The following is a 23,540-nucleotide window of genomic DNA, read 5'->3' on the forward strand; positions in this document are numbered from 1 at the left end:
TATAGGATGATTTATAACATAGCTTTTTTTATTAAGACATTGTGTAAACACTTTTTCTTTTTATGGTGTTCTATGGTTAAAACACTGTGCAACTAATACACGCTTATCATTTTCCTCTTTCCTTCATTAGGTCAGTGACCCGTGGCAAATGTGGCAAATTCTGTGTGACAATGCAGAGTCAGAGGCAGCCTATGCCCACCAGAATGCCATCCAGACAGAGCCTCGCAAGAGGTTAAGGAAAGGAAATATTCTCCCAATTTTTATAGAGAACTAGAGATTGCCAGGATTTCTCTTGCTTTTGTTGGAAACTGCCAACTCATCAAAATCAAAGCTATTTTTAGGCAACATCTTCGAGAGTTTCCTGACTTGGGGCAGATGTTTGAAAATGCTGGAACAAATTATTTTGATTGATTAAACTGAGTCTCACCGTCTCTTTGTGGACTGCATTCAAGAGGAAAATATATACAAAAAGTTATGTTATCCAACAACACGTACTGTGCTTGACTCCGATGCTATTTAGAGTAACATGGCCCACATTATTTAAATGCAATCCCTCCTTTTGAAGCTAGGCCATTTTCCAGCATGAGCACAGGAGTCATGGGAGTGGGTGGGAACACTAGCAAGAAGACTAACAGCTCTCGCCGTAAGTGTTCTGGATATGTATTCTGCTTTCTAAAGATACTTGCTGCAGATACTCTTTATTCTACTTGATGGCAAAAAGTGTGGGCTAGTTTCACACCTTCATTTTCCTGTGTAGAAAACAACCAGCTCTGAGAGCATTACAAGATTCACGTAGAGAAACACCATGTACAGCATCACTCTGGTGGTTATGAGCCTTATGAGGAACGGATAGATGGGGAAGAGCTGTGGCTTCTTTTCCTCCTAATGACCATTTATGTACTGTGCATTAAATAGCTGTTGGATAAAATACACAACAGGGGAAGGTGCAAGAACTAAAATCACTATTTTCTCCCTGCCAGTGCCAAGCTCCAACCCTAACCACAAACCTGCGAAGCGGTGCGTACAACTCTTTGCTCTTTCCAGCCCAGCGCATCCTGGATTCTTTCCTGCACAGCCTCAAAGCTCCCTGCCAACAAAATGCTGCTGTCTTTTTGCCCACCCTTTTTCTTCACCCTCCTGGATCCAGCCTCAGGGGGAATCCAAGGAAAGTGAGCAGGGTGCTCTGTGCCTCGAGCAGCAGATCTAACAAGCAGCAGAAGCAGTGAGGCACTTGGGCTGGCCTGAGCCTGTTATGCTTTGCAGAGTTTTTCACAGTAACAACTTTGGATCTAAAACCTAAATTTTACCTGAGTCCTGTTTTACGCTCTTGAGTAAGATGCATCTCACAAGCACCAAGCCCACCGGCACTGTGCAGCAGGATCTTTGATTTTCCTGCACAGGACACAGCTCTTTCCTTCTGTGCTCTCATGCAAAGCAACCACCCAGCCTGGTGGAGATCCACACGACTGTCATTATCCAGAAGAGCACCACTCAGGACTTCACGTTTTCCAGGTGCCCTCAAAGGCTTAACTGTAACTAATTGCATGCAGAAGCTGTGGGCTACCTGTAAGACACTCTGTGACTTCAGCTGCAGTGGAGATATTGCTCTCATAGGAGACGTTTTGTTTCTGTCCTCTTCCCTCCTATCACCTGCACCCCTCCTGCTTTGCTCCCTACAACCAACTTCTGCCTCTCCTGTTTTTGTTCTTTGAGCCTATGTGAGGGTAAAGTTTGTCCGAGGCTTCTTTTAATGCAGCAATATTTTTAGGGGTTCAGGCCATATGAGGAGGGGGTTTACACAAATTAAAATTTGAACTGGGATTAGAACTAACACAGTAGAACTGGGAGAATAATTAATTTTTAATTATGCTGGCAGCTCTGAAAACCTGGAGAAAAATTCATTTGACTCAAAGCAAAATGTTTCATGCAGTTTTCAGTTTTTATTTACACTTAGATTTTAATTAAAATACAGATTTGAAAACATCTTCTTAGAAAGTGTTAAGTGAAACAGTCATTTTAACAAATGGGTTTAGTCTTTTTAACTGAAAAAAAGCTTACTGGAAAAAAAAAATCCTTATAGTATTGTGAAGAATGCCAGTTGACTTGAATCTGTGTTTTTTGGTGAAATGAAGTTGCTGTTGGTTTTTTGCCCATGTTTATTAATCAGTCCTTACAGTACTAAATGAATATGCTTTATCTTCACAGTTTATACTGCTGAAACTAAACAGAAGGATCTAAGCAGTGTTTCTTGCTGAAGAGAGGACAGTTTTCGAGCAAGGACTACATTTCAAGGAACCTTAGGGCTCTGACGGCTGGTTTCTGTGGCATTTAGCAGTGGTTGCTGTGGGCGTTAGCAGTGCCAGCAGTCTGTCCATGCCTCTGCTTGTGGTTTCCATCCACAAAACAGGAGCCGTAAGGAACTCCGTTTCAGCTTGATATAGCACGATGAGCATCCATCAGCTAGAGTTTAAGTTAACACACACACATTCACTTCAGTGTCCTTGCTCTGTGCAGGTAACTCCTGGCAGAGAAGGAGGGCAGGCTTGGAAGCGTCGCTACTCTTTCATTGCCCTGCAAGAGTTCTTCTGCTAGTGCCCGTGTCTTTCAAACCACGCTTCTTTATCTCTACATGATCAAGGGCAACATGGGCTTTTCCAGGACTGAGGTATGACACAACAAATAAATAAATTGACTGACTATATAATAATAATAAATAAATGACTGACACAATAAATAAATAAATTAAATTTAAAAAGCAAAGCTGATTCCACCACTTATGAAAGTTTCATATGTAAATCGAACCCAAGAACTGTCCCTTCAAAACTCAGCTTCCTGAAGCTTATGAAGTAAAAATTGGAGCCAGATACTTTGAACAGAGCAGAACAAATCAGAGATGGTCAAGAACTTCCCCAAGTACAGAAGACATTTCTAGCTGAGTAACGCTTGCTGAGCTCGTCCCTGATCTGCACTGTCTTTGTGGCACAGGGAGCCTATGGAGCAGGACAGAGCCAGAGCTTTCACTCTGGTTATGCTCAGCCAGTGGTCCCTCAGGGGCTGTAGCTAAATATCATGAAAGAGAGAAACTTCTGGGCTGTTCCAGTCTGATCTGGCCATCCAGGGACACAGCTCAGACCTGGGAAGGAATTATTATCCTCTCCAAACTGACCCTTCTCCTCCCTGTTCCCTTTTCTTGCAGGTACAGCAAAGGGTCTCAGCCTTCCACTTTAAAGGCCATCAGACAAAGGGATTTAGCCATGTGTTGCAAGTAGGTGTGCGTGTGTGTATAATTCCTACTGGGCACTATTAATATATCATTATTAAGTGTAACAGATATTTCCCAAGACCTCTCTAAGGATCTTTGGGATAAAATACATAATGAAGGTTTGTATTACTTCTGTAGTGCCTAAATTAACTAATCTAACCTACTGACTATCATTAGGAGAAAATAAACTCTGCAGTCACTACATGCATGTCAAAATTAATGCAAAGCATTTTTCCCCCATATATTCGCAGATACTTTTCTGTTGTTTAATCAAAACCTGTGATTTGAACCAAGTATTTTCTGCACCTCTGTTCCATCAGGTTTGCATTTCATGTATTTGGATTTTAATGGAAAAAGCATGCAAGATGCTTACATGTCTTAGTAAGATATACTCATGGATGTGAACTTTTGTGTAAAATAAATTAGAGTTCTCTTATATCACCCTGACCAACTAATATTGTTGCCAGAATCTGAAGATGTAAAGAACTCATATGTAAGAATAATGTTTGTACCATAGGCAGGTGGGAAAGCAGAAAAAGAATATTTAATGAGATGAAACAAAAATGAAGATACATTATAACAAATTTTTAAATAAATTGATGATGCGCAGGCTGAAAAAATACAGCTCCAATTCAATATAAGCAATGTAGGTTAAAATACTGTATTTATATAGCCCTTTTTGTATATGTTTCTATATAGTATTATATTTCATATATACATTTACCTGTGTAAATCCTGTTTGCACGTTTTTGTGTGAGTGCATTCTTGTGTGTATTACAAATTGTTAAAATGATGTTTTCTAGCAATAATCTACCTGTTTCAATGGCTTGATATAGCTGTGATAGGAAGAAGACACAATTCTATTATATATATAAGAAGCGTGCATGTCCTGATCTTATTCCTCTTTCCTGCCGAACAAGTTTAGACCCCTCTCATTGCAGTGCTGATCCACGTGGTCCTACTTGCAAAGAAACTGCTGATGCTGTAAGCAGATAGCAGTATCATTTTAGGTCTCAGCTCTACAAGTATTTGTGTTCAGGACTATAGCATGGTGTATGCTTGCCCAGAGGCAAAAAATAAGAAAAATGGAGCACTTTATTAAAGACTGCAAGCAATGTGGTGCAAGCAGTTTGACCCAGCCTATATTCCAAGCCAGTTCTGCGATGTCAGAAGACAGAAGTGGGAAAGTTTCCTATTTGCAGTGGCCTTCTCTGGAACAGGTGGGTTATGTGCTGCTCCAGGAGTTACCTGGGGAGGATGGTTTGAAGCACCACGCATACACGAGCCCCATGCCATTTTGAGTATAGTGTGGCTGCCAAATTTAGATCTTCTCTAAGTTGTAGAACAAGAACATCTTCTTATTTCTACATTTCTGGCCCAGTTAAAGTGGAAGGATTTCACATTCAAGTTGTGCTGTGTTCACACCCCAACCTGTAATCAAAAGCCTGAATGTTGAAAAAAGGCACAGAACAAAAATCCTCCACAGCTGCCAAATGTTTAAACAGAAGAGCAGTTCCAACAATGTATTTTTTAAATGTTTCATAAAAGTGAATTTTAAAAAAAAAAAATGTTATTCATTACTGCCTGGAGTAAGATTTCATGGTGTGTTATTATATTCTGAAGTAGTTACCACGTTGTTACCGATACGGGTTGGTGAAACAGCACTCCAGCCTTGATTCACTGTGCTTAGGTAACTGAGCAGTGAGTGGAAACCTGCAAGTCCCCTTTTCAGTTTGGTAAACACGGGCTTGTCTGTCACTTCTCATTGTTCCTCTTCAAAGTACAGTCGCCACCTTATCTGGCAACAGCTTTCTTTAAGAGTGCTGCTCATGTGAAATAATCTTTCACCACTGAGGCCAGCATTTCCCTAATACAAGAAGAAACATTTATCTTGCTGTTAATGGTTAATTAATTTTGAAAATGTATATTACAACACAATAATAATAAAAAAAAAAAGCCAGGCTGGACAATGGAGCAAAATGTCCCTTCCTCAAATTGACTCCTATTTAGTTCTTCCAATGTCATCCAAAACACAGATAACTTTTCTTTCATGAATTGTTCTCCTGAATGATTTATACATGTTGTGTTATCTGAGGCCCTTTCCAGATCCCCTTGTGGTTTCAGCCAGCCATCAGCTGCATAATTGTTAATTTTAACACTATAAAAGGTTCTGATGCAGAGGAGATAAAGCGTTGGAGGAAGAATTAATTGAAATGTATCTTCCAATCACACTGGTTCCCTACTTCCAGTTTCACAAAAATTATACATTGGATTTGAGGTTAAAATAAATTTACATTTGTGCTACCCATAAAGCTTTCAGACTAGTAGAAAATAGATAAGTTAATTGTTTCTAAAACCCATAAAGGGTTTACCCTGAGAATAATTCAGGGCAGTCTCCTGTTCATAGCCCACAGCACCGTGAGCAGCCACATAGAGGATTCTTCCCAAGCTGCTGCAGACATAATTGGTCAGGAGATATGTGACAGGAGGCTTTCACAACAGCAGGTGATAGACTGACAGAAAAGGAGCTCAAGCTCCACCAATATTTAATCTGGATATTAAACACTCTATGCTTCCTAGAGCTACTAATATTTTTTTTCTCAAATGTCAAATGTTTACTCTCTGCCTGTATGCTTCAAGTGAAGTATTATGAGGTAAAGCTACTAGGTTTTGATTCTTTAGTTTACATTTGTATTATAAATATATAAATGCACACAAAACATGCAAAATTAGTTTTATAGGGCTATTTGGAAGAAAACAGTTGGGGCAAATGAATTCAGAAATCATGGGACTTGTATCTAATTCATGATTAGATGAATGTAAAAGGCCATCCTGACATAATTGACTAACCCCAAATAGCCTATGAATATCAGTTAATATCCTGTTAAGCCTTTGTTTGAACACAATCACTATTAAACAAATGTCTTTTGCCTGATTCTTTAGACAGGGGTTTCACTGCATGCTGTGTATGTTTTCTGGGTGCAGGGAAGAGTAAAAAGAGGCAGCAAAGTGTAACGTTTACTTCTTCATTCTCTGTTCACGTGGGGTGGGATGCTGTATCAGCATCGAATTTTCACCTCTAAAAACCTGAGCTTAGAGCCTACGTAGTGAAAAAAATGGCGGTTTCATCACAGGATTCAGCAGATGTTTGTCCACACAATACAGACAGCACATTTCTGCCACAAGGAGATACAGTATAAAAACAGCAACAAACTGAGATGAAGGGGGACCGGGAGAAGTTGGGAGGAAAGCTTGCACAGCACCTGCCCACACTCTACTTGGATTTAGTCCATTTCATGAGTTCTACTTTCATGAATACCAAATTCAACAAACACAGTGTAAGAAAGGAGCAGTATTAGAATCTGCTTTATGCTAAGATGCATTATCACTTGAATAACATTCTATTGCTTAGCAAAATACTCAGTATTTTCCCTCTCTATTAGACCTTTCACAGAAAATAATAGCATGTTTGTTTTTTCAAGTCCCATAGCAAATGCAAGGATTATACATCTATAATTTTAGGACACAAAGGCACAGAGCCCCAAAGTAAACAAAGATGCAAACTGTGCTGAGAACATACTCAGATATTACACAGCATATTGTAGTAAGAACATAAAAGCGTCATCAAAAGCTCTCCTCAGCAAAGCTCAAGTATGGCATATGGGGCCAGAAATGGGCAAAGTTTAGTCATTATGATTTGTGGAAAATAATTCCCATCTCTCAAAAATCCATGTCTTTAATTGCATTTTCTGTATAAGCTGAATGTAGGTAGGTAGAACTGTAGGCAGAATTACATTGCAGCAACAGAGCACCAGTGATTTTCTAAGCCTGGGATACTGGGTATTTAATTTTGCTTTTAAGTCCATACTGTCGTGGGCACTTACGCACACAATAGAAAAGGAGATATGTCCCAATCAGTTTATAAGATACTATGAAGAAAGTGCATAATGGAGCAACCAGATATATAAATAGAATAATACAAAGAAACCTAATCTACTGCAAAGCTATAGTTCAATCCTTCTGCAACACAAGTGCAAAGCTAAACTGCCTTATGAATAGCACAAGAATCCATACAGACAGAACTATATAACCTGTCAGATCAAAAACCTTGAACTATTGTTTATCATTGTTATTTCATTTTATGAAAGAAAGAAGGAAAATATCTAATGACTATATCAAGAAATAAGCATTAGTAAATTGGAATGTTGCATTGAGTACATCTGAGAAATGATAAGGTTTATTATATGTTCACTCTTTTCCCCCTTCCTTTCTCCCCATTCTTTACACCCCCCCCGCCCTTTTTTTTCCTCTGTGTGTTTATACGTCCATGTTAGACATGTACAGAAATGAATATTGAACATGGGAGGTAAATTCCACCCTAGCTTACATCTTGTGCAATTCTACTGATTTCAGGTCAGTAGGAATTCATCTCGTACCTTTTGACCTGAATATGTAATTGAAGTTCAGGGTCTTGTGAGTTGTTGTTGTTCTTTTTTTTTTTTTTTTCTTTGGAAAGAGTAATTTCAAATGGAATCAGATCTCCCTGATAAAACATTTTTAATCACAAAGATTTTATGAAGTCCCGTTTCCCTGGGTACAGGAAGATTCAAGTATTCAACTCGAAGACTTTCTTTCCAGTCTTTTCTAATGGTCCCAGTCTTCATATTTTGCTCAGGCTCTATCTTGTTTCTGTTTTTATTCTTGTGGGGCTTTTCTTTCTCTCTTCCACACACACACAAGTACACATCCTGCTCCATTAAAAACAATAGTCAGCCAAACCCCTCTCCTACACTATCCAGCCTGTGCAGCCTATGTACGTACCTTGGTTTTGAACAGTAATGTATGCTTTTGTTTGGGGTGGAGGTCGCTATTATTTCATAAAGAAGCTTAACTGTTTCTTACAGCTGCCTTAAAAGAAGGTAGTGGTTACACCCATAGCTTCAATGACATTTCACCCAAGCCACAACACAAAGAATGCAACTCAGGATAGAGTACAGTCTAAGATGTGAAAGACAAATGATTACAGCCAAAGATGTAGAACGAGTATTTTTACATAATTGACATAGTACATGACAATTACCTTGAAGAACTAAACATCATTCAATATAAATAAAGACCATCGTCTGCAAGCAATAATAGCTTTGGAGTTTTGGAGACCATGGATAGAAATGTTACTTGACTGTATGCTCTGTCTCTCTGGGATAGCTGGTTTAGGACTCTGCCTCAGTCACTGGACATTGCTCCATGCCTTGTGAAAGACCCATACACTGAGACAATAAATGCATTGAGCCACACCTAAAAGAACTAGGAAAAACAGCTATAACTTCAATCCAGAATAAATAGGTGTGTTTTGTCTAACTGTGGACAGTCAAGAAAAGTGTTACAAATGATCTGAGGCTGTAGTATTAATGCACATAAATTACAGTGCATTAAACCCTCACGTGGATGCTCTCATTTAGTACTGAAACAGCCTTCTCCAGAAGAAACTCCTGTAGAGTTTCACATTGAAGTTTAAGGACTAAGCAGCAGTGAAACCAAGTCATTTCAATTCTAAATAGGAGCATCTGTGCACAAATTTTAGAAACTGCAACTTTTTATGTTTATTTACATTATCTTAATGTCCTATACAAACACTTGGCTATGTTTTGGCTTTGTTTGTTTGTTTGTTTTTCTTTTTTTTCTTTCCTTTTTTTTTTTTTTAATTTTTCTAATTTGTTGGAAGGCTGCATTCAAGATCAAAGTGATTTCTTCATGGACACAAATATGTATTATGGACAGGTTTATCTTGTTGAGGTGGAGAACCTATTTTAATAGTGTGTCCTTGAATGCTAATGGTTCCAGTTCGGTTTTGAGTGCTGCTGATAAAGATTGTAATACAGCTTACATATCTATGCTTCTTAAATGTGTTACCATTTTTATCAAGGCAACTGATCTTGGAGCACTATTTGTGGTTTCATCAATGTTATAGACAATGAGACAAATTGTCGACTACGATAAACAAATGTGGTGCCAGGGATTTCTGCACAGAAATTCACCAGCTCGGTAAGGATCTGGTCCAATGTTCAAACACGTAGGCTATTAATGAAATACTCAATCATTAAGATATATGAAATACAGCAATTTCCTGTAACAGGTTTCAATGCTGTGGATAAGTGTGCTCCCCTCTGTTGGGCTTCTTCAGTTCTGGAAAGGTGTCTCATTGAGTTAGGAGGAGCCGGAAACTCAGGAATCCTCATGCATCAGAGGACTTTGAAGAGCCTGAGCTCATGGGGAGAAAGGTGTGGGAAGCCAAGTATCACGAGATTGGGTGTGACTACAGCAGGACCAGAAGCTTGGAGCCTTGATCTGTCTGTGAGGAAGGTGAGGGATGATATTAGGAGAGCTTCACCCCCTGCTCCATCTACTCCTGCATATGTCTGTTCTCCAAACCGACCTGTCACTGGTCTTTTGAACTAGGGCCCTCATGAGTGCTAGGAAAGAGGGAAGGAAATCTCTTTGCACCTTTTACCTGTGCCACCGCTGCCCCTGCTGGCTAGCTATACTACTGCAGTAGAAACTGCCCTGCCAGTCGGCTGGGTGACAGGAACTCTAGTTAGGGTTGGAACGAACATGGAGGTAATATGTATATTTTCCTTCTTCATTTCTGGAGGTAAGCCACAAGTTTTAGGCTCCATTTCCACAGGCACTGTTCATGTTTCATCCCAGTTTTACCCTCTAATAGGGCTAATGCGATGTCTTCCTTGTTTGAATGTCAGTGTTTGTCACACAGGAGGAGGTGTCATGAATAGCTTATGCTCATTTCAGGCTGTGCCACCGCTGAAATGGAGAGTCCCATCTTCATCTTTGACTTCATCTTTCCACCGCCTCTCATACAGCAGCATTAGCAATTGAATGGGTGTTTGTGTGGCTGCTGAAAACTAGTGTCTGCTTTCTTTTTTGGATGGTTATTTTTTAGCTGGATCAACTGATTGATCTGACTGCAGCTTTCAGCACTGGTGCAGAGCAGGAGGAGATAGGTTCTGGATGGAAGGTTCTGGGAAGGCCTGTGGGTCCTCAAGCTATAATACCAGCACCCCTCAGGGATATTTAAACCCTTTTCTGGCAGTGACAGTCATTCAAAAAATGGACTTTCTATTAGTACTGATCTGGCCTCTGATCTTCCTTTCGGAAGGAAGTTAGAAACACTTGCACTGACAGGATGGCATTGCAGTGTGTTCCACGTGTGGCTGTCCCTTTGTTCTGTCGGAAACGTCACTGGTGCAGAGTGTGGACATCCAGTTAAAAAAGGGGCTCGTGCGGAGTGCTTGGATGTTCAGGGCAGCAGTGGACTCAGTTCTAGGCTTCAGTATGAAATACTCACTTTAACAGGTACATTAGGTGGAATTGTTCCTGGTTAACTCAGGGACAACTGCTCTCTTTGTATTGACGAGCTCAAATAAGACACTGTCTAAAAAATACTATGGGTAGGTTGGAGGCAGGCCTATTCAGAGAGGCATACTCATGGATACAGCTTAAATATTCACTTTGATATTTACTTCCCCTCCAACCTGCCAAAACTGAGATTTGTTGGTCCTTGCATAACATGGCAAGGCTTGTTTTTGCAGGCTTTTTCTGAATGCAAAGAAAGAATGATAGAGGAGCAGAGTGGAAAAGTCCTGGTTGGGGGTGGGGGGTGAGTTTAGACGTGGAAGGTGAGTAAACTCCAGCTCTGATTTTTTGTCCAATCTGTGAAGTTTGTCCAGTCAGCCACAGCCTTGGACAGGCTCTCTGTTTGAATGAGACCAATTTAAATAAATAATCATTAAAGAACAACAATCACCTGAGCCCTGATTCCCAACCAATACAGAAATGAGTTTGTTATCTACACAGAACTATCTGGTTAGGTTGTTTGTGTCAGCTGAATATAATACCTGGCAAGTTCACACCCAGCTATTTACATCTGTATGTTATGATCCAGGAGCAAGTAAACTACAGAGGAATCATACCTACATTAACTGTGCTTAGCTTCCTCAACAGAAAAAAAAACAGGGAAACAAAATACTGAGAAAAGAGAAGAAACATTTTCTTCTATAATTTTAGCTCTATATACCCTTACAGATAATGTACGCATTGAATTATTTCTGATTTCTTGTTAGAATAATCACATGTCCACAAATACACAAAGCATGAAGTTTCAGCGCATTTTGTATTGTTAGACTTCCCATATCCCAGATTCCCCATCGTGTTCAGTCCTGTGTAGATAGTTACAGTAATGATCTTTTATTAACTTGGCTGGAGTAACTGCCATGACTCTCAATAATGACATTAGTGTTTAGGTATTTGTATGTCTAAGCACTTACATAAGTAATCATATCACAATGTCAACTTATTGTACTTATTATTTTGCAAATGTTACAACCGCCACCTCCTGTTAAACACAAAAAGAAAAAGGAAAAAAAAAAGAAAAAGGAAAACGTCAGAGTGCCTGAAGGAATCCTGCCGGTTTTAATTTATTGTTTTGTCTTAAACTCTATGTGCTGTGAGCCAAAATAAACTAATTGCATCTACACTTTGAGGTAAAACTCCCGTGTTAAACTCATCTCTGCCTCTAAGAAAATCAAAACATCTATAAGCATATGAGTGTTCGAAGGGGTAGTACTAACACGTACGGGAGACAAAGAGAAAGGGATCTGTTCTTCTGAAGGGAAAGGATTATGTACTTTCAGCCTTTCCTGCAATAGCAGGAACTGAAAGTTCAACAGGCTCCTTATCTTTAAGATAACCAGTCATGCCACTAAACAGAGTGAGAGATAAGCAAAGAATAGGTGACTGGCAACAAAGTGGTTTAATGAACTGGCCTTTTGCCTAAGAAGACCTGAACTCAACAGTGGTGTCAAAAGAGCTGGTTTGACCATTTTAATTTACTGCCTGTCTCCAATGAACCCGGGAGTCAAGTTGGGAGAGCCCATGTATTTTGGAGGTCTTTGAATTAAGTCTTAAGAGAATAAAGCATGTTTTGTATATTTGCTCTGACTAAGATCATTGTTTGTTACAGTAAACAAGTGAACTATTTTTTGTTTTCTATCTACCTTACTTCCTGTCTATTTTTTTACACTGGTAAAACTGAGCATATTGGTTTTACTCTTCAGTCATGCACATAAAACTTGCGAAAAGAAACATCATGATCCTATTCCAGAAATTCCTAATGTTAATGCTGATGTGGATCATATAGGAGGCATGAAGGTGCTTTACCTGTCCATGTAATGACCAGCAGAACAGAAGGACACCAGTCTCACATTTTCCATGAGTCAACAGGAACATTTCCATTAATTTTAGTAGGCTGGGCTCATACCTTGTGTTCATGTTTTCACAAACTATGTTTTAAAGTATGGATCCGCTGACAGATAAGAGCTTTACTGCTATTTTCGACAGATTTCAATTGAAACATGTGAAAGTACATGGTGTTTTGTTGGTCAAACACAGTTACTGTTGTTGATTTACTGTACAACACATTAGCACATCTCGCAGGCACATTTGCAGCATATTCTAATAACATGATTATAGCAATAGAGAAAATTATTCATTAATTCATTTTTCTGGCATCTACATCTTCAGTTGTTATAGCACTTAAAAAATACAGTATTTATGCTAAAAAAAAAGGGGGGGGTGGTGAAAAGAAAAGGTAGTATACTTTGTGGCTAAGATGTGATTTTGGTCCTTCTGTGTGTTGCAAAATAGGTATCAGAGTCCTGATAATTCAGCAAAAGACCATGGCTAGGCTATCCAGAAGTTTTCATTTTAGCATCATCTCTAGCTGCTCTCTGCTACAGTAAGCTCAAATCCCTGTGAGCTAAGCTAGACCATAAATTCATAGCACATCATCTACTCCATTGTAACTGCCTATCACCCCTTGTTCTTAACTTACAGTGTGTGAGGTGGCTTGTACTTTTTTTCCTCTGAAGGATGATTTCTAGTTATTTTCTTTCCTTTCTCCTGTGTTTACCATAGGGTAAAAGCATACATATAGGCACTTAGCATAGAGAAGCTACGTAGTCACCTACTTGTTTACTTCAAGCCAATGTGTTCAGACACCAGAATGACTGAGTTCCATTTGCAAAATGGAGTACAGGCCCAGATAAATCCAAGAAAATTGAACTTTATATAGTCTTTGTTATAACCATTGTTTAACCATCCTGCTTGGAAAACACTCGAAGCCTTAAAAAACTGGAGGGGGTGAGCAAGAAACAATACAAAACTCTGTTTCTATCATAAAGCATAAATGTGCTTTGGACCTATTCCATTCAGAGTATACAGATATTTTCAAGGAATTCAAGGCATAAAATCCCATTGAATCTCCTTGAGGGAACTAAAGTAAATGAAAATATGGCACCCTCATATTTTAAAAGATCTGTGCTTAATTCTCTGTAGGTCTTTTAGAATACACACATCTGAATCATTTACTTTCTGGGCAAATGATAATTTCTGGCATGACTTTCTTCATATTCTATAAATAGCATTTCATGAAATGTAAGAAAAATATGACAAGGGAACTGAGAACCAAAGGAACTCCTTCTGAAAGTTTTGATTTATTTTTTTTCCCCACTGAACTGGTGTCACTGAGAACACTGCAGAAGCCCGTGAGAATTTAGAATTCTATTGCTTAAAGTATGTTCTGCTCTCTGTTAATCTTTCTATAGAATCAGTAACAAAAGTCAGATTTTCAGGATGAAACACTAATGAATCTTTTATCTTTTACAACACTAATAATAACCATCCCTGCATGGGACAATATTATGGAAGAAAATGAAGTGTCCATAAATATTATAAATTTCCTTGTAAAAATACCCTAAATAAATTTTATACACCTAGGGCTAATTTTGTCACTGACTTGTTACACCATTGACAAATTTTTGCCAATACTATCTAAAAATGACGGCCCTTACTTTTTTCATGCTGCGAAGCATAATGCAATTCAAATAACGTACATAGAAATTTTAATATAAATGATATACAGTAATTTATAAAATTGAATATTATAATTATAGATCTAGGGAAAGCAGTTGGAAGAGAAAATAAGGTTGAAATGATGCATAAAATGTATTTTCAGCAGAGATTTGAAACAAAATAGAAAGGTGATAAAGTTAAAATAATAGCAAAGTTGTTTCGGGAACAAGACTTCTCACAGATAATGAAAAGATTATGCTAAGAAGAAAGAGGAGACAAGTGCCAAATAAACAAAGGGGACCAGACAGGAAAAAAAAATAAAAAAAAATCTTCAGCATGTTTATGGAAGACGTACCTTTTGTCTAGGTACGGAGATAAATTTTCATCACCAGGTATTTAAAATCGTAGCTGATGGGGTTGTGCTTCTCTGTAAGAAAGAAGATGCCGCTTAGCCTGTGTCAGCCCCCAGAGCAGGATGTCCACCTGCTGCACTACGAGGAGATGATGGCATACACGACCATTTCAGGCAGTGGGGCTGTGTGGTGGCAGCGGTGCTGGTCACACGCGTGGGTAGGAGAGGAAGAGCGAAGACGTGGGCTGTGAACTGGCAGAACATCCGGGTCCTGAGGAGCAAAAAGGAAAATGGATCCCAGGAAGAACCAAGCCAAACTTCAGTTTGATTCTTCCCATGTCATTGACTCATACAAAGCCAGGCAGAAAAACTCCTGTTCTAAGGCATGGCCAACCTTGCCAAATTAGTCTAACCTGTTCTTAAAATCCCTCAGTATTCCCACAGCCTTCCCAGGCAAGGGGAGGCTCCACATATCTATCCTCACTGTTTGCAGCTTATTTTTTCTAGTGTTTAACTTGAATTCACATCTTAAGGTGAATTACCTGTTGCCTAGGCCCAGAAACACACAGGGCGATTCAATCTCCTCATCACTGCAATTACCTTTAAATCCCTTCAAGACCACTTTGTCTCCTAAGTCATCTCTTTTTCAGTTTAAGTAACAACCCTTTCATGTAAATCACATTTTTCAGGCCTCTAAACAGTCTCACTGCATTATGTTCCATGACTCCATGTCTTTTGTGAAGTCCAGTACCAGACAAAATACTCCAACAAAATCATTTACAATGATGCAGGGACTATCCTTTTCTGGCAAAAGAGCTCGGTGTTGTGTGGCTATTATTAATATTCTTACTGATATTATTATTAATCAGTTTTCTTATGATATGATTACACCCACCTGTCAAGCACTAATAGGAACAAGTTATTCAAAGTAATAGATTACTGATATAAAAGAGAGAGAAAAAAAAAAAAAAGATGTTATAAAGAAAAAATGTATGGCAATTATTACTATTGAAACTATTATAAATACACTTCAGTGATGAAAAAAAATAAATAGCCAATGTTTATCACAATAAGAGTTAACTAGTCAACTGACTTGAGATTACATGATAGTTTCAGTTCAATCTCCGTGACAATGGAAGCCATTACACATCCTGCAAGTCTATTGCAAAGATAGTGCAAGGTTTAGCAGAATCCTAAAAGCTGAGGTAAGGATTGGGGGGGATAGGCAACCAAGAACTCCTCAATCCCTATTTTTTGACTTCTTACACTCACAGAGCAACCATGAAGTGGAGGGGCTCCTTTCCCAGCAGCACACTTGTGGGAAGCAAAAGCATCCTGTTACTGCCCTCGGGTAGAAAAGCTCATCCCCAAAGCACCTAAAATAAATAGATACAAAAAGTGGAATTGTCAGCTGTCTGAATCAAGAGCACTAAATAACACTGACTTTATGCCATCTGGGTACAGTTGATGCTGGCTGAACTAGACTCAGAGCACACTCTCACAGGCAGTTGAAGAGCATCTTCCAGTTCAGTCTCATCTGCTCCTCCATGGAAATCAAACGACAGTGAGTGAGAAGATTTGCTTGGAAAGCTGTTGCACTGTTGATCTGAACTAAAATACAGGTACAGGTGCTAATGTAGGTGTGGGGTGTATGCATGGGCATCCTCTGCCATTTGGTCACTAGAAGTAGCTCATGACCAATAGCTTTGGCCTTTCTGAGTGACTTGGATTCCTCCTAGCTGAACAGAACCCAGAACAGAACCGGTCTTACAAATTGATAAGCAAGACACTGTCCATAAAGAAGAAAATACTGTGAGTTTGTGTCTAAGAAGGGACACAAATTCCTTCTGTTAAGGGTCTCTTTTTGTTTGTATTCAACTAAAGAGTAATTATAATGAAACAGCAAAGACTTATGCTCAGCTTTTCTTCAGAGAGGAATGGCCCAAACATTTAACTCTGATCTTCATTTTAGTTTCCTTGTGTGCCCTTACAGATCCTGGAGTGCTTGCCAGAGGTACCCAGACCACAATCTTATCCAGTGAAATAGAAGAGCTTGTCTTCAAAATGGCATGGATTTTTTAGGAGCTGCCTAGCACCCATGACTAATAAAACGACTTTGGGTGGTTCATAGGTATGAATCATTCCTGAACAAAAGTGGTCATTAAAATGTATTTATTCCAAGAAAAACAAAACAAAACAAAAAAACACCTCTATGTCTGCTGGACAGCCCTAAGAAGTGAAACAAGAAGACAAACTGATGATTGTCAGTTTACAATTTAAATTGAATTGAAATGTAAAAATCTTCAAAGATCCTTCTCCCTCTGGAAAAGAAAAAAAAAATCTCTTGGTTAAAAAGCTTCGTGATCTACTCCAAGAGCATACGATCTAATTTATCTTTCCACAGTGAGGCTCCCTTTGCAGAAGAGGCTCCTAACCACTCGATTAGAGGGCACTCAGTTCTCAATTTTTAGCTATCCTCTGGACAACAGAAAAGGTGAATGAAAGGCGCAAAAGGTGGATAAGTGAGAGCAGCCCAGAAAGTGGGGACAGCAGTTAAGGATTCCTGGCCTTTGTCCAGCGACATTTTAAGAGCCTGTGAGAGAAGCCTACGGTAGGGGAAGACTCACCTAGCAGCAAGGCTCTAAGCAAGGCTCTCCTTTCCTAACAGTGAAGTACTGAACCCCACTATAAAGTCTGGTCAAGACAGTTCCACACACGCTGTTGAGGTCCTTTACTCTTGGAAAAGTAATTCCTTTGAAGAAAAGCTAGAGGCAGCTGCTCACACAGGAAAACCTGCACCCTGGACAGCCAGTGGTCTCCATCCGTATCAGCTCTGATTTCAGCACTTGAGAGAAGAGGAGCCTACGCTTCCTCATACTTGATGAGCTGTAGGTAGCTACTTGTGCTCGAGAGGTATTTGGCTGCCTGTTCTGGAACATCCAAGTCTGACCAGGAATTTGCAGCAAACTTACTTTTCGCCTTTGGGTCCTAGGGACTTGTCAGCTAGGGGTCAGGTGCTAGCATGTAACCACCCAGCTCCTGGTTTTGTTCTAAAAACATCCTTGTCTGCTGTTCTGATCACTCTTCCCAGGCTGCATGACCCCTGCAAAGCTAACAGGATTAAAAAGCATGAGGGAAAAGAAAAAAAGAAAAAAAAAAGAGTCAGTAAAGTACGTGAAAGTAGCTTGGATTACAAATGGAGTGCGTGCATGATAGCCAAGTTTTACCTCGTGTCATAGCAGATCAGGACAGGCTGCGTTTTAAACATTTCCTGGTGGCTGAAAGTAGTAAGGACTCATCACCGCCAAGGTCTCTGCTCAGGAAACTGCCTGCGGCTGATGTGCGAGACCTGCGTCTGGCGGTGCTGCAAGAGCAGTGCCGGTGTCCTAAAGCACGGAGATCGGGTTTGCCTTAAAAAATAACGGCACATGAAATCACGCGCACACACACAGAGCAGAACTTATCCCACCCTTACCAACACCGTAGCGTTTAATTTTCAAGAAAAATTATAGCACTTCCCTAAGCTTCCAAAACTAGTAAAAACTTTGTTAATTCCCTTTTAACTTAAAATAGCAAATGCAATAAACCGATGCTTTTATTATAAAAAGTTTACTCTCCAGCTGAGCGCTCGAGTGCCAAGTTCCATCCAGAATCACACTTTCACAGCCAAATTAGAAACTATAAACTTAGAAACCAGTGTTTTACGATAGCGTCCTTTGCCAGGCACTTCACTCGAGCTCGGGCTACCAGCTGCTCTAATAATAAGTGACTGTTATTGAAAAATAATAACACCGAGCTTCTGAAAGCGCTGCTTAAATGAATGAATTTTGCGTATCAGGCACGATAAGGGGATCACGGGCTAAAACCCCCTCTCTCGCTACAGGTGTACTCGACGTTGGAAGGGGGGGAAATGCTTGGGAGCAGGTCTTGCAAGACTCCGTGCGAGCAGGAAAGTTAGCCCGCAGTGTGTTTAAGCTAGCAGCGCGCCCGGCAACTTTTGACAGCTGCAAGTGATGTGGAAGCGGTGGCTGATACCTCCACAAAGCGAAATGTCAGCTCGCAAGCCGGCGTGTGGAAACGCTCAAGTGCGCAAACAAAGCCGTGAAAACGCGCTGGGGCTCTCCAAACACGGCGCAGCGCTAGGTCTCCAGAGCCCGTGAGTCAGCTTTTCAGGCAGCCGGAGTGATTAGGTGGAGATCGCTATCGGGCTAACCACTATTCTTCGCCTGCTTTTTATCTCCTCCACTCGCCACCCGATTATTAAGCGCCAATAAAAATTAGGGAGGCGAGGAGCTTTGCTTCCTCGAAACTCGCTTGAAACTCGGCTTTGAATTAACAGCGCGGGGACCGGAGATGCGCTGCCGGTCGCCCAAACCCCGAGGAACCCGAGGCTGCTTGGGCTGGGTGGCAAAAACTAAGGGCAAACCCGGCGGGATTACCCTGCGGGGTCGGGGAGATGCCCCAAGCCCCCGCAACAGGTTGAGAAAGCGCTTTGATCTCGCTCGGTGGAATACGGCGCTGGGTTCAGGAATTTCTTGTTCAGCCTCCGTGCGCCAGCGCATCTGTTCGGGGTTTTATTTTTATTTTATTATGTTTTTTTCCCCGATAACAGAGGGAAAGATTGCGCCCTTGAATTTGCATGCGTCGGAATTGACAGGTCAAAGGCAAGCAAATCCCATTATACACGAGCGTGTTGTCATTGTATCGATAACGCCGCATTATCAGCGCAATTAACACACTCGCACAACTCCGCGAAGATCACAGCCGAGGCTTAACAAAAAAAAAAAAAAAAACCACGCAGATAAGGAACTGAACTCCGATAAAGCCTTCGCTCCTTGGCGGGGGATTTGGAAGGCTGGCCGAGGGCGGGCGCCCCGCACCGCCCCGCACCGCCCCGCACCCGGGCGAGAAGCGCGGCTGGCCCCGGCCGGGGCTCGGGGAGCTGAGCCCAGCCTGGCTCCAGGCGGAGCTGATGATAAGAGTTCCCAGCACTTGGTGCAAAGCTCTCGAAAGCAGATTACCGAAGAAGACCTCCCTTAGCCGCAGGTGCCGTTGGAAGGAGCGTGTGGGCACGGTTGGGTAGCCAGCGGCTACCGGGAGGGTTAGGTGGGGAGCAAGAGCTTTGGAAAGGAGACCTTCAGATGTGGCGTTGGTTTGCAAGTGGAAAAACACGCGTGAGCCCCTGCAGAGCCATTCGCAGGTTTCGGTCTGGGAAAGGATCGCGTAAAATAATTTGTGACCGGTAAACTCTGGTACCGCTTTCACCACTGGGAGAACGGGGGGTAACCAGACGCACGCACGGATGCGGCCACGGGGCTGCGAATGGCGACATTTTATTTTTTGAAGACGGCAGCCCATGAGTGGAGGCATCTCCTCTGCCTCGAGTTCTGCAAACGCTCGCCTAATTTAGGCTCGGGTCGCTTGTGCACGACTCTGGGGGGACCCGCGAGGTGCCTCTTGTGCTCTGCTCGGGGCCCCAGCCGCAGGGCCAGCGGCCAGGGCTCCCCCGAGGGCTCCCCGAGCGGCGAGTGAGGGCACGGGCTGGCCCTCGGGGCCGCGTTGAGCATCTTGGGGAGCATCTGCTTTGGGGATCGGGGATGGAGCCGGCCCAGCCGAGCCCCCCGGCGGCTTGTCCCCCCGTTTATCCCGGCGGCCGGGGACTTGATAAAGGCAGCTCTGGCTTTCCGTCGAGTTGAAGCAGCTCAGGCGCTTTCCCAGCGGCGCACAAAGCGAGGTGGAAGTCGATTATGCCGGCATCTGATCTATGCAAAGGGAGCCGCGGGATGAGCAGCCTCCTCCTACAAGTAAATCACAATAATGTCACGTTTGAGTGGGCAAATATGGAATCGCCTCCCTCGCCAAACGAGGGGGTTTGTGCAGTCGGAAACGCCGGCTTCTCCTCTCCAGGCATCTCGTCTCAGGGGAACTGCCGGCCGACGGGCTGGCAGCCTGACCCCCGGGGCAGGGGTACCCCCACGGGCTTCTGCCCCTCCCGGTGCAGCTCCCACCTCCTCCAAATGTCATCTCCCCGCCGAGCCAGCCGGGGCTCGCAGATATCTCCATCTGCCTGCTTTTGACAACCGACTGCAACTTTTTTTTGTGTGTGTGTGTGTCACGGCTAAACAGATTGTCGGGGGTCAGACGCTGGCAAGGTGGATTTGGAGAGAATTGAGTAGGAGTAGCAGTGAGCGGGTGGCGAGGCACGGTGAGGGGGGAGAGGAGCTGCCCGGTACTTTACTTCAGGGCAGCCCAGCACTTCAGGCGGCTCTCAGGGGGGGCGCTGAGGGGCTGAGGCGCTCCGGGAAGCCCGGCGGGAGCCCGGGGCGGGCAGGGCCCGGAGGGGGCTCCGGGGACAGCGGGGACAGAGGGCCGCCAGCCCCCGGCTGAGGGCGAGGAGCGGCCCCGGGGAGCCCGGGCGCAGCGCGGCCGTTGGGCACCGCTCGGCGCCAGCCGTTGGGCACCACACGGCGGGCGGTGCGCAGCGCGCAGGCGCGGGGCCGCCCCTCCGCTCCCCAACCTGCCGGGGAGCCGAGGGGGCGTGGTCACCGGGGTTGGCCACGCCCCCTCCGTCTAAGCCACGCCCCCTCCCGGCTTGGCGGCCCCGCCCCGACGGCGGGCACGGGGAGCGCGCGGTGCTGCGGCGGGGGGGGAGGAGGAGGAGGAGGAAGGACAGGAGGAGGAAGGACAGACGGGAGGAGGAGGAGGAGGAGGAGGGGGCGGCCGGACCCGGCGCGGACCTCACCCCCGGCCCGGCTCGTCGGCCGGCGGAGACCGCCGAGCATTTTAATTGGGAGCCCCCCCTTCCTCCTCCTCCTCCTCCTCCTCCTCCTCCTCCTCGCCCTCGCCCTGCCTCCCTCCCTCCGCCCCCCGCCGCTCCCGCCCGCCCCGCCGCCCCTCCGAGTCGGCGGCGGCCAAGAAAACCCAGAGAGACCCGGCGGCTCCCGGAGAAGGGGGAGCGCGGGCGAGCGGCGCGCCGGAGCCGCCCGCCTGAAACTTGGCGAAGTTTGCCCGCCGCCGCCGCCGGAGGAGGAGGAGGAGGAGGAGGAGGAGGAAGAAGAGGAGGAGGAGGAGGAGGAGGAAGAGCCCGGCGGCGAGTATGAGCGAGGAGCGGGCGGCTCGCCGCGCCCCCGCGGGCGGAGCGGGGCGGCTGTGAGCGGAGCCGTCCGCGGCCCGCGCCCCCGGGGCCCCCCGCAGCGCCCGGGCCGCCGCGGAGCCGCCGTCCCGCACCGCGCCGCGCCGCCCCCCCGAGCCCCGCGGGCGGCGATGGCTCCGGGCGGGCTCTGACCGCCGCCGCCCCCCGGGAGGCCGCCGAGGGAGCGCCGTCGGGGCTCGCCGGACTCGCCCGCCCGGGCTCCGGCCGAGGACGAGCGGCGGGGAGCGGCGCCCGGCCCGGAGCCCTGACGGGGAACCGGAGCCGCCGGCCGGCAGAGCCCCGCGCCCGGAGCGGGGCCGCCGCGGAGCGGGAGCCGAGAGCGGCTTGGGAGGAGCGGAGCGCGGCGGGGCCGAGGGAGAGGAGGTGGAGGAGGAGGAGGAGGAGGCAGAGCAGCAGCAGCAGCAGCAGCAGCAGGAGGAGGTGGCCGGCGGGGGCCGCGTGGCGCCGGGGCCGCGGGGGGCCAGCACCATGTCCAAGCCGGTGGACCACGTCAAGAGACCCATGAACGCCTTCATGGTGTGGTCGCGGGCGCAGCGGCGGAAGATGGCCCAGGAGAACCCCAAGATGCACAACTCGGAGATCAGCAAGCGCCTGGGCGCCGAGTGGAAGCTGCTCACCGAGTCGGAGAAGCGGCCCTTCATCGACGAGGCCAAGCGGCTGCGGGCCATGCACATGAAGGAGCACCCCGACTACAAGTACCGGCCGCGCCGCAAGCCCAAGACGCTGCTCAAGAAGGACAAGTTCGCCTTCCCCGTGCCCTACGGGCTGGCCGGCGTGGCGGACCACGAGCACCCGCACGGGCTGAAGGCGGCCGGGCTGCACGGCGCCGGGGCCGGCGGGCTGGTGCCCGACTCGCTGCTCGCCAACCCCGAGAAGGCGGCGGCCGCCGCCGCCGCCGCCGCCGCCCGCGTCTTCTTCCCCCCGTCGGCCGCCGCCGCCGCCGCCGCGGCCGCCGCCGCCGCCGCCAGCAGCCCCTACTCCCTGCTGGACCTGGGCTCCAAAATGGCCGAGATCTCCTCGTCGTCCTCCTCGGGCTCGGCGCTGCCCTACGCCTCCTCGCTGGGCTACCCGGGCGCCGGCGGGGCGGGCGCCTTCCACGGGGCCGCCGCCGCCGCCGCCGCCGCCGCGGCCGCCGCCGGGGGGCACACGCACTCGCACCCGTCCCCCGGGAACCCGGGCTACATGATCCCCTGCAACTGCAGCGCCTGGCCCGGCCCGGGGCTGCAGCCGCCGCTCGCCTACATCCTCCTGCCGGGCATGGGCAAGCCCCAGCTGGACCCTTACCCCGCCGCCTACGCCGCGGCGCTATGACCCGCGGCCGCCTGGGCGTGCGGGGGGACCGGGGACGGGGACGGAGGGGACCGGGGGGACCGGGGCGGGGGGCCCGGGCAGCGCCGTCGGGGGTCCCGGGGGCGGCGGGGAGCGGCGGGGCCGCCGGCGACCTGTTGCGCGCCGCCCCGCGCGGAGCTTGTGTGTGTTGCATGCGGTGTGTGCGGTTAGCCGAGCCGGGAAAGTATCGGGAAAAAAGGCAAAAAAAAAGGGAAAAAAAGGCACGAAAAAATCCCCAGATGATTAAAATAGGAGAGGGGAAGCGCCACGAAACCCCAGCCCCTTTCTTTCCCCGCGCCCCGGCGGTGCGGGCAGGCGGAGGGCGGCCGGGGCGGCGGAGAGGGGTCGCGGTGGGGCGAGGAGCCCCCGTCCTGTCCCCGTCCTGTCCCCGTCCCCGTCCCCATCCCGCCCGGGACCCTGCCCTGCCCCGGGACGCCGCGGCTGCAGCGGGACCCGCAGCGTGCGGCCGGAGAGGTCCCGACCCGTCCCGTCCAGTCCCCGTGATGAAGTCTCACCCTCAG

The 23,540-nt window shown here is 45.9% G+C and overlaps 1 protein-coding gene and 1 long non-coding RNA gene across 2 annotated transcripts in view; one reads left to right on the forward strand and one right to left on the reverse strand.

Annotated features, from left to right (window-relative positions):
- Nucleotides 1-219: 219 nt before the first annotated feature.
- On the reverse strand, nucleotides 220-17,923 carry LOC308187828. The gene is made up of 3 exons (XR_013944949.1): nucleotides 17,765-17,923; nucleotides 14,541-17,648; nucleotides 220-2,660 (listed from the first exon to the last, which is right to left on the reverse strand). It is a non-coding gene; the product is annotated as an uncharacterized lncRNA (long non-coding RNA).
- Nucleotides 17,924-22,016: 4,093 nt separating this feature from the next.
- The window catches only part of SOX21 (SRY-box transcription factor 21), a 2,282-nt gene continuing 758 nt past the window's right edge, over nucleotides 22,017-23,540 (forward strand). The window contains exon 1 of the mRNA XM_080576181.1: nucleotides 22,017-23,540. This exon is cut by the window's right edge and continues 758 nt beyond it. Coding sequence (XP_080432307.1) covers nucleotides 22,159-23,001 — 843 coding nt within the window. The 5' untranslated portion in view covers nucleotides 22,017-22,158 and the 3' untranslated portion in view covers nucleotides 23,002-23,540.

Source organism: Anser brachyrhynchus, assembly GCF_964034855.1.
Source record: "Anser brachyrhynchus genome assembly, chromosome: 1".
NCBI classification, from domain to species: Eukaryota; Metazoa; Chordata; class Aves; order Anseriformes; family Anatidae; genus Anser; species Anser brachyrhynchus.